Source organism: Gossypium arboreum, chromosome 13 (assembly GCF_025698485.1).
Source record: "Gossypium arboreum isolate Shixiya-1 chromosome 13, ASM2569848v2, whole genome shotgun sequence".
NCBI lineage: Eukaryota > Viridiplantae > Streptophyta > Magnoliopsida > Malvales > Malvaceae > Gossypium > Gossypium arboreum.
In genome coordinates, this window is record NC_069082.1 from 113,303,467 (window position 1) to 113,314,298 (window position 10,832).

A 10,832-nucleotide genomic window follows, 5' to 3' on the forward strand; every position below is an offset into this window, starting at 1 on the left:
CATAAATCATGAAATTTTATTAATTTGTAAGAGTTTTGTTCATATTTGATTTTAATACCAAAAATATAATTTATATATTTAAATTAAATTTTAGAAACTTACCAAAATAAATTGTAAATCATAATAATTGAATTGTTTTAATATGACGTGATATATAATTTATAAAAATAAACATGTTAAATTTAAAAAATATAATAGAAATTATAAATCATAATAATTGAATTAAAAATTAGGAAGATTGAATTTTAAAATTTTTAAGTAAAGATACCTATTTAAAATAATCATTTTAACTTTTCCACAGCACTACAACAGCACACATTTTTTTTCCAACTAAACTGTTAAAAAATACTTTTTAACCGAAATATTAAAATAGCCCTCAATTAAAAAATTTAAATTGAATTGAATAGGATTCAACATATTATTTTAATTTTTTTTAATATTAAAATAAATTATGAGATCAAAATTAATTGCAAAACTTTTCAGACCAAGGGCAGCCGAATCATAAGCGCCTCTATCCGGCTATGTGTTAAATTATTTATTCATAAATTTTTGGCCCCCAATTATCATAATTTCTCCTTTTCCACCCTTTAGGATTGTTTTTTCCCTCTGTTACAAAAAACAAAAAAAATCTCTCAAAGTAGGAAAAGAAACCAAGCTTGCTATTTTTGACTCTTTAGATCCATTTTTCTCTCTTTCCATTTTTACTTCCAGTTGACTCTCTCTAGGATTTTCAGAGTTCCAATCTCTTTTCTTCCCCTTTAACTGCAAAAGAACAAGCTTTTTCTTGAAGGTGCCTGAAAAAAAAAAAAGGTGAAGAATTTTAACTTTTTTTTTTTTCTTTAGGCTTTTAGGTAGTTCAGCATTGTGGGTTTTGAATCATTTTATTGGTTAAGGAGAGTAGGAGAAAATTAAAGTGTATAAATAACTTTCATTTTTAAGCGGTGCTATTGAATTTGCATTGTTTTCTTCATTTTGAAGCTTGTTTTTGGAAGTGGATTTTATTTTATCTTCTTTAAAGGTTGTAGTTTTATTTATTCTGTTTTTGGAGAAATGGGTTCTTCTCATTTGTTCATTTTGCGTAAAATGTTGTTAAAGAAATGTGATTTGATTAGATTGGATGATTTGCATTGAATATTGGGTTTCAGTGTACTTATCAGCTTTGTCCCCCCCTTTTTTTTTCTCATGAAAATGGGTAATTGATTATTCATTCGGTTGAATGCTGGTGAGGAAATGGGATTTTTGGTGAAGTTGGATTAATGAAATATGAGATTTAGATTTAGTTTGAGCTTTTAAGCTTTTTGTGTATGGTGGGATTGGATGAGTACAAAAATATTGGAAAAGTAAAAATTTCTTGAACGAATGAAGGGGTAGTGATTGATTGTAAGAACAGAAGAAAGTTTTATCGAGGTGTGGATTATCATGGGTTGCATTTGTTGTAAGCCATCTGCTATTGAAGATAGTAAGCAGAGTCCTACGAGTAAGGTCTCATTAGATGTTAGGGTATCAATGGCAACTTCTTCAAGGAGGGAGGATTCACAGAGAACAAAGGACCGATATGGTAACAGTGAAGGGAGGACAATGCTGATTGATAAACAAGTGAATGGTTCGGTTCGAATTCATGGGGAGAATTTGGATAGGAAGAGGGAGAAGGTGGAGTGTGTTGTCCGGCAACACCCAGGGAGGGGTAGTGTTCCAAAAGCTATAGAAGGGGAGCAGGTAGCTGCCGGGTGGCCTGCTTGGTTAGCTGCAGTGGCAGGAGAAGCAATCCAAGGATGGATACCACGGCGTGCAGACTCATTCGAGAAGCTAGATAAGGTAATTATAAATCATGCTCTTACTTTAATGTAGTTCTTTTGTTACATTGTTGCTTGTTGTATATTTTTGGCCCTCATGTTTTGCTAATATCATTGATAATTTCTTCATTGACTTATCAGTTGATGAGATTTGCCTTTTGTGCTATTATATTCCAAATCTTAGTTGTACAGATAAACACCGAAATATGCGCACCTTGTGCTAAATCAAGCTCAATAAAATCAACACACTAACAATTTGCAACTAGAAGCAATAATTCTCTATAAATCCTGCGACATCATACCTTTATTCAACATTAAGGTATCTTAACTCCTTTTTTCTTTCTCCACCACTCTCATGGTATTGCAACCCTTCTAGATGTGTAATTGGGAGTCTGGGACAATGAAGCTTAAGAAGGTAGACTTTTGGAATTCAGTTTGTTTTGTTGGTCTTGTGGGAATTTCTGTTTTCTTATAACTTAACACTATTCTTTAAATTGACAGTTTTTTTTGGCTAGTCATCACATCTTTACATGAACGTGTATTTTCTATGTAGATTGGCCAAGGAACTTATAGTAATGTTTATAGGGCTCGTGATTTAGATCAGAAGAAAGTTGTTGCTCTGAAGAAAGTAAGATTTGATAACCTCGAGCCAGAGAGTGTTCGATTCATGGCGAGGGAGATTCACATTCTGCGTAGGCTTGATCATCCAAATGTTATAAAGCTGGAAGGTCTCGTTACCTCAAGGATGTCTTGCAGCTTGTACCTTGTTTTTGAGTACATGGAACATGATTTGGCTGGTCTTGCTTCAAACCCTGGTCTCAAGTTTTCAGAACCGCAGGTACTTCTGATCGTTTTTCTTTCTTTTTTTCTTTTTTCTTTAGTTGCAATTTGATATCTTTTTCCAAAGGTTTACTTGCTAGTAAGTACTAAGTAGTAAATATGGTCTGAAATAAGTTTCACAGCATGTCCTTCAAACATGGGGATTAGGTGATTTTGCTTTTCCTTTGTTTTTTAAAGTTGCAGTTTTAGTGAGTAGATAATGTTCTGCAATATCCTATGATTTGCATTGAAGGGCTATTCTGATGTTCAGTTTATTGAATTATTGGGCAGGTTAAGTGTTACATGCAGCAACTTCTGTGTGGTCTCGATCATTGTCACAGCCGCGGTGTCCTACATCGTGACATTAAGGGTTCCAACCTTCTACTTGACAACAATGGCATCTTGAAGATTGCGGACTTTGGTCTGGCTAGTTTTTATGATCCCCTTCAAAATCAGCCCTTCACAAGCCGTGTTGTAACTCTTTGGTATAGACCACCTGAGCTTTTGCTTGGTGCCACTTACTATGGTACTGCTGTGGACTTATGGAGTACAGGCTGCATACTTGCTGAGTTATATGCTGGCAAGCCTATTATGCCCGGAAGAACTGAGGTGTGCTTTTATCATTTAAATGAAAGGTTTCCTACTAAGCATTGAGAGTTTTAAGCAGAAACTTTAGTGAAATGTGAGATGCATGATAACTATATTAGTGACAAATGTTTGATAAGTGGTTGTTAGAGCATCAAATTGCTTGCTGGCCAGTATTATCATACAAGTGATATGATTTTATCAAGGTACTGGTTTAGGTCAAAACATCTGTCCCTAATTGGGAGTTTTGCCAATCATTTAGGCTTGATTAGAGCAGCTCAAAGCAAGCTGTTGCTGTTAGATCATGAAGGGAGTCTTCAGCTAGTCTAGAATGAATGACATCTTCCCCTGATCTAAGTGCTCATGAAATTTGCAGGTTGAGCAGCTGCATAAAATTTTCAAACTTTGTGGCTCTCCTTCTGAAGATTATTGGAGAAAATCAAAGTTGCCTCATGCAACCATTTTTAAGCCGCAGCGGCCTTATAGACATTGTGTTGCAGAAACATTTAAGGAATTTCCTGCACCAGCTTTAGCTCTCGTGGAAACCTTACTTTCCATTGACCCTTCTGATCGTGGATCTGCAGCTTCTGCTCTCAAGAGTGAGGTATAATGTTTTTGAGAAATTATGTTTCATTGAAGTTTTAGATAATTGTATTCTATGTCTCTTCGAGTCTTCAATTTTTTTTCAGGCAAGGGCATGTTGATATGCCCACCATCCGAATACATGGAAAAACTTTTAGAAAATTGATCATACCGTGTCAACACATGCTCGTATACAACATTTTCACCCAAGATCGAGTAACATAGATTTTAATCGATGCATTTTAGCTAAGCATATCTGTGTATGCATTTTCTAAATGGTAGGATGTAATTCTTTTAGTCCAAAATCACATCATTACACTTTTATATTCTAATGATTGATCAATAATATTTATTTATGGTAGTGTGCTTGTTTATATTTATGTTTTTCAGTTCTTTACAACAAAGCCTCTTCCCTGTGGTCCTTCAAGCTTGCCAAAGTATCCTCCAAGCAAAGAGTTTGATGCAAAGATGAGGAATGAGGAAGCTAGAAGGTGTATATTACATATTTTATTACAATAACATGTTAATATATATTTTTGTGTGTGTGAATGTAGTTACTTATGTTATAAGGAAAATCCCATGCTTCTTGAGGAAAATTGAGTGCTTCAAAACGATCATTGAAAACCTTGTAATTACATGTCAGTTCAGCTATCTAATAATTGAATCTCTTTGTTCTTCAGCCTATGCTGAACTGCTGTAAACTTGGTGTTTGTTTTTACTGGATGAGCTATTTTTTTCCTTAAGCTGTTCGACCGCTGCTGCTGGATGGCCTGAAATCTTGAGTGGTTCTAGGTGCTAATAAACTACTTTTGTTTTGTGTTCTTAGACAAGGAGCAGCAGGAACCAAGGGCCAGAGACCTGAACTTGAGAGGAAAGCAACAAGAGAGTCTAGAGCTGCCCCAGCACCCGATGCTAATGCTGAACTAGTCTTGTCAATGCAGGTAATTTATAATCTGGTTAATATTGTCTGCATTTGCTTTCCCTTTGTTCTACATGTTTGGTAATGGGTAGCCTTAACTATTGAATGCACACATCAAGATATTGCCTGATGTCACAACTCACAAGATCTTTAAGTTTTACGACAATGGAGAACATCAATTCTAGACATGTTCTTATGTTATCCCTCTCCTTTTAAACATGGCTGAGACATAATTCTTTCTCCTTTCCTTCGTTCAATCAAGGGTGGGCTTTCACTAATTTATAATAAGCAGAAATTTATCTGTGAAAGAAAATGAAATAACAAAGGAAGCAGAATCAAACTTCTGATTCCGGAAATCTGAGTAAAATCAAGGTGGCAGTTGAGATATAGTTTGTCATTCCAATTTTATAAAACTTATCCTCTTTCAGAGCAGTTACATTAATTTGACAATACTAACATTGTTTTTACATTCCAGAAAAGACAAAATCAATCCAATTCGAAGAGCCGGAGTGAGAAGTTTAATCCTCATCCTGAAGAAATGGCCTCAGGCTTTCCTATAGATCCACCTAGACCATCACAAGCAATAGAATCAAATGCAGATGCACATGGGAATCATCCCAAGAGAGGCTCCCATTCAGGGCCACTGTCTCACCGAGCTGCATGGACAAAGTCTGGGAAGAACCGAGATGATCCTCCAAAAATTTTGACCGGGGCTGATTTGTCGATGATGTCAGGTTTAGTGGTAGCAAGGAGAAATAATCTTATATCTGAAGATCACAGAGAAAGATCTGGTTCTTCCCAGTCAGAAGCTCCAAAATTATTTGCTAGGTTTCCAGGGTCTTTTAAAGAGGCCTCAGAATCCTTCATCCAACAGGATCAGGAACATAATGTGCAGCAGAAAGAAGATGGAAGAAGTGACAACAAAGACCCAGTTCTGGTAAGTAATGTAGGGTTATTTGTTAAAATATGTTGATTCTTGTATTTTATGTTTTCCGATTTTGCAGTTCAACAAGCTTGTATTCTTATATTGTTTTATCCATTTTCAAGTATCTGATACATGCTTCTCAATGATGTTTATTTCCAGCTTGGTTATGGATCAAAGGGTAACAAAATCCACTATTCGGGTCCATTATTAGTTCCATCTGGCAATGTGGATCAGATGCTCAAGGATCATGATCGCCAAATCCAAGAAGCTGTTCGGCGAGCACGACTCGATAAAGCAAAGAAGAGAAAAGTTCAGTTAGAAGCTTTTTAACCATATGTCAACCACTTCGTTATTTGTGTCTGGTCGTTGAACTAAACTTTGTAAACAGCAAATCATAGTTGAGCATTGTCAAGATGATCACTGCAAATAATTTGGCTGCTGATTCTCTTGTCAAATATCCACTCAAGTAGTCCAGTGGATACTTTTTTTTGTATAGGATAGTGCTTTGTTACTCGGACTCAGGCATTAGTGGCAGATACAGGTATGAATATGATTCTCGCACGAGTATGTTCAAGTTTTTTAAGTTGTGTCGTGTATTTGAAAGGCATTTCCGAGTTATTTAGGAGTAAGATATGGTGAGAGGGTCGGTGTTTTTAGGAAGCTGGCTTAGTAGTGGGCATATATCTAGCTAAGCTTGTAGCTTATTAAGAAATCCTTTTGTCTGTCATTCATCATTTGTGCATTTCTTTCCACTCAGCGACTGCAGTTCTGCATAGATATGGTCCAGTCTTGTAGAGCTTTTTGTCAAGATATTGTTGTGCTCTAGATTTGTAAAGTCTTTAAGTCTTGAAAATTGTATTTATTGGTACCAGTGTTATCAATTGTATCGGCTGGTACATATCGTTTAAAGAAAGAATAGTTGGAGGTTCAATGTTAAGAATGTTGCTAAAGGTATTCTATAGCACGTTAACAGCTCTATATGGTGATAAATAAATAAAGAAATAAAAACAAAAAGAGGCTTATCTTACATTGGCCGAATACCAAAATGACAAAAACATATGTCATTTCATCTTATTTCTTTTCTTTGGCATTAGATTCATGTGGAGCAAGAACAGGCAAAGATGATAACCTAAATTCATAAATCTTTCGATAAATTTTCGAGTTTCCATAGCAGGATTTTTCAACTTTGACCTAGACGGTGTAATTCATCGGATGTAAAGAAACACATATGAGGGCTTCAATCCTGCTAAACGAAAACAATTCAAAACTGGCAATCCTGCAGAAAAATAGTATTGGGATCTTTTCATAATCAGAAAAGAAACGTCAACATCAAGAATCACCAAGTAATCGACAATATATCGAAACTTTATTGCTCTCTGGAAGAAAAATATCGAAGAACAAGTCCAGGATATAGAAGTATAAAACCTTTGTTTCATCGAATTCGAGTCTTACCAAAAGTAGGGTATTGATTATTGAGTGCCATTTTTTAACCTGAACATGCTACGAGTTCGAATACCTACTGGTTGCAACAAAACTATTAGATACAAATTTCTCAGCCGTGTCAGCCTCATTGATCGGACATCCCCATAACAAAACCTATTTACACTGATCTCGACCGAGAATAGCTTTTGTAGATAACTTAGCTATGAGTTGGCGAACCCTTTGCGCTCCTGGACCTGGCTTGATCTTGTTCATGTCTCCGACTTTCAAACATTTTGGATTGCCTGAACACCAAGCACCAGGGGTAAAGCTCCCCTTTTCCCGGCCAAGCAAGTCCTTATCAATCTTATCCAACACAGGATCATCTTGACTGAATTTCCGAGCAAAAGCAGCATTACTTCGAATCATCTTGTCCATGTCATTAAGGGTAAGGATGTGTGGGTGCTGTTTAGGGGGAGTGTCCCATGAAATATAATGCAAATCATGATTGACAACAGTCTTAGCAAACTCTGGAACATTGCATACGACAGTCTGAAAGTAACCTTCAGGGGAGGAAAGAAAGTTCGTGTAGTACATGAGAAGAGTTCTCGGTAGATTATCCCAACCCCAAACACAAAACTCAACAAATGAATGCGACAAAACTGTCCATGCTGAACCTGTAACCAAAAAGGACCCAATTTCGTAAAGCAAAACAAATTTACCTCATACGAGCAAGGTTTCCGTATATGCTATCTATATGTAGGAATGTAATGTGTGGTTCCAACTTAAACTGCAGAACAAAAGCGGGGCACTGCTTTAAGATCAAGGATCCATCCAGCTGCATCACTAAACCAATGCGTATATGTTTTCAAATGTTTCAACCGAGCTTTGCTTAATGAGCATAATTTACAACTAAACACCATCATAAACTCACTTTCAGATAATAATGATAACATAAAAGGACACTTGGTCCGCATATGAGATCAGAAACAATAATCTCATTGGCCAATAAGAAGATGGAATCTATACCCTAGTCACAATTCATATGAAATTTCAAATTTAAACATAGCGATCCTCTAATTCTTAAACGGAGAGGATTGAAGGCAACTAAAAGTTTGAATTAAGGATACTAAATTAAATAAATGCAGCATACAACAGTGTACTAACCAGTAAACAATTTAAATGCAGTAGGTAATGCTCTTCTCTGTGAGGTCCAAAATATATCGGACTTGGTTGACATGTAGAGTCCAGGATCTATAATCAAAGGCATAGCCCTTTTATCCCTGCAGAAGAACCAGCAAAATATGTCGGTATTCAACATATGAAAAGGTTTTAAACAGAGATGGAAGAACTAAAGAACTTACGCTTTCCAACCAAGCTGACTTGTGTGTTCAATAAAATTAAGGTTCCGGTTTAAATCCGAAAATGCATCAATAAGATCTGCAAATTACAAACTGATTGATCACCCAAAACAAGATCCACCAGCTCGGAAGAACTGAGAATAGATGAGGCATATGACAGAGACTTACCATCTTGGGTCACTAGAGGATAATCTGAAGCACTGAGATTGATAAACCAATCCCAATTTTTACTTCTATTGAGATGAATGGCACAAGCATGGAGAGTATTGGCGACCATGGTCGGCCCTCGATAAGTAACCATATTAGCCTTGGTGATCATATAAACATTCCCAACTTTCGAAAAAACAGTATGGTTGGCTATTCTGGAAGCAAGTGTCACTCTTTCCACGGCAGGTGCCTCAAGGTCCAAATGTACAACATATTGATTTCGAGGATGATACAGAGCATGAAGAGTTCTCCAAAGCTTTTCCAGATCACCTTTCGATCCAGAAACCAAGTATGCAAAACGAGGTAATGCAGGACCAGAAGGTGGCGGCAAGGGACCTGTGTCAATCTTCGATTCAGCATAGCCCGGCTTCCTTTGATTCATCGAAATATGAGCAGGGAAAATGGAGAAGATCGAGTTGATTTTGTGAACCGAAGAAACAAGCCCCATATTGAAGCAAGTAACAACAAGGATAGTGCATATGAGAGAAGTTATAACAAGGGGAAATACCCATTTCTTCTCCATGTTCAACATAGACACCATTGCCAGACCTTATCATAGGATCTAACAAATAACCTTAACAGCAAAGCTATCGGTCATCACTGATTCAGATACAAATCGAACCCGCAAATACCATCAATCTTCGGATCAAACACCTTTTCCTCCAATATATAATTCCAAAATATACGTTTGAATATAGCTGTTAAACGAACAACCACCATTAATATTAGTTTATGAATCATAGAAAATTATTTTATGTTATGATAGCCTGTTATGCTAATTCCCGGAACATAAAGTAATTGAAACTTGATCCACTCCACGAACCAAACATAAACAAGTAATAAAATAAAATAATAAATAAATAAAACTTGTTACTGATGAAAAAGAAAAAAAGTAAATAAAATATGAAACATACAAAAAGTAAAACATAAAAATGGACGGCAAGACTAAATAAAGAAGCAGACAAAAACAATCAATTTTCTAAAACATCATTAAAAAGATTGAACAAGTAGTTAAATATACATTGTCATTAAGCTGCTGTTGTAAGGTATCTGATTTCTTAAGAAAAAGACGGTAAGAGGGAAATGCTTAAAAGAACAAATCTGAATCAGAATTTCTTAAGACCACCAAATCTGGGAATCTAAATCTGGTTAAAGATTCAAAGCTACCATTCAATATAAGCAACCCCCAGAAACAGAAAATCAGTAAAGATCTCAAGTCTTTAGACAAAAGAAACAAAACCCAAATCTGAAAGCTTAGGTATTAATGGAAACAAGAAAAATCTAAATTTGAAAACTTTAAAAGAATAAAAAAGAAAACTACAGTTGAATGAATATAAACTTGGAAAAACATCATGAAGAAGAAAACATAAAAACAAAAAAAGAAGACATGGAAATGAAGCTAATTTAGAAACAAACCTGACTTTTGATGGTGGTAAGACAACAAAAGACTGTGTCTTCCAAGGAAAAATGGTGTTTTTTTTTTTTGGGGGGTTGTTTTAATTAGTGTGTGAAACAACAGAGTTTTGAGTAAATGATAATTAAAGAAGAAAGAATGTCTCTCTCTCTCTCTCTCTTTGTGTTTCTTTTTAACTCTCTTTCTACCCCCTAACCTCGGGAGTCCATGTAAATGTAGACCAAATTTGATTGACCAATGACTAGCAAATAAAACTAAAAACTTGTTCGCCTTAATATTGGGATTATTACATTACATGGGAAGAAGGTGGAAGGTCCCCATTTTCTAGAAATTTAATTTATATGTACACTTAAAAACAAAAGAAATGTTTTCGACTAATATCAATTAATTCGAATTTGTAATTGAATTGGAAAAGAATGTGCTTCAATTGCAGATATTTTTGACTTATGAATGAGATATATATATATATATTTATATATATATTTCTCTTTTAAAAAGTGATAAATGGAGAATACTGATTTTTTAGTAAAATAAAAGGATAATCTTACTAAATATGATCACTATAAAATTCTAAACATTAAGATTGAATGAATGGATTTATCCAATATTTGTTCCTTTTCTTTTAAGCTCTAAAATTTATTTGTTAAACAAATAAAATTATTCAAAATAACACAAATAATATTGCAAAACTCTAACTTAAAATCCCAATTCTTTGGGCACATCAACGTGATTTTCATTACATAAATAAAAATAAAAATTGATATCAAGCTTCGGAATATAAAAATAAATGCAATTGAAGATTCCAGAA

The 10,832-nt window shown here is 35.1% G+C and overlaps 2 protein-coding genes across 2 annotated transcripts; one reads left to right on the forward strand and one right to left on the reverse strand.

Annotated features, from left to right (window-relative positions):
* Positions 1 to 481: 481 nt before the first annotated feature.
* Positions 482 to 6,563, forward strand: LOC108463816 (probable serine/threonine-protein kinase At1g54610). Its single transcript, XM_017763748.2, has 8 exons — positions 482 to 1,815; positions 2,347 to 2,631; positions 2,904 to 3,221; positions 3,574 to 3,801; positions 4,170 to 4,270; positions 4,606 to 4,720; positions 5,174 to 5,635; positions 5,783 to 6,563. The coding sequence occupies exons 1-8, from the start codon at positions 1,420 to 1,422 to the stop codon at positions 5,951 to 5,953; spliced, it is 2,076 nt and encodes a 691-aa protein (XP_017619237.1). The 5' UTR covers positions 482 to 1,419; the 3' UTR covers positions 5,954 to 6,563.
* A 404-nt stretch (positions 6,564 to 6,967) lies between these two features.
* Positions 6,968 to 10,336, reverse strand: LOC108463817 (beta-glucuronosyltransferase GlcAT14A). Its single transcript, XM_017763749.2, has 5 exons — positions 10,027 to 10,336; positions 8,572 to 9,308; positions 8,407 to 8,482; positions 8,210 to 8,325; positions 6,968 to 7,719 (listed from the first exon to the last, which is right to left on the reverse strand). The coding sequence occupies exons 2-5, from the start codon at positions 9,149 to 9,151 to the stop codon at positions 7,220 to 7,222; spliced, it is 1,272 nt and encodes a 423-aa protein (XP_017619238.1). The 5' UTR covers positions 9,152 to 9,308; positions 10,027 to 10,336; the 3' UTR covers positions 6,968 to 7,219.
* Between the last annotated feature and the right edge of the window lie 496 nt (positions 10,337 to 10,832).

Coding starts and splice junctions, on each gene's coding strand:
- LOC108463817 (XM_017763749.2), bottom strand. CDS start 9,151: ATGGTGTCTATGTTGAACATGGAGAAGAAATGGGTATTTCCCCTTGTT. Junction 8,326..8,406: donor AGTCAGCTTGGTTGGAAAGC/GTAAGTTCTTTA, acceptor GTTCTTCTGCAG/GGATAAAAGGGCTATGCCTT. Junction 7,720..8,209: donor TGCATTTAAATTGTTTACTG/GTTAGTACACTG, acceptor TTTTGGTTACAG/GTTCAGCATGGACAGTTTTG.
- LOC108463816 (XM_017763748.2), top strand. CDS start 1,420: ATGGGTTGCATTTGTTGTAAGCCATCTGCTATTGAAGATAGTAAGCAG. Junction 1,816..2,346: donor CATTCGAGAAGCTAGATAAG/GTAATTATAAAT, acceptor TTTTCTATGTAG/ATTGGCCAAGGAACTTATAG. Junction 4,271..4,605: donor AGGAATGAGGAAGCTAGAAG/GTGTATATTACA, acceptor TTGTGTTCTTAG/ACAAGGAGCAGCAGGAACCA.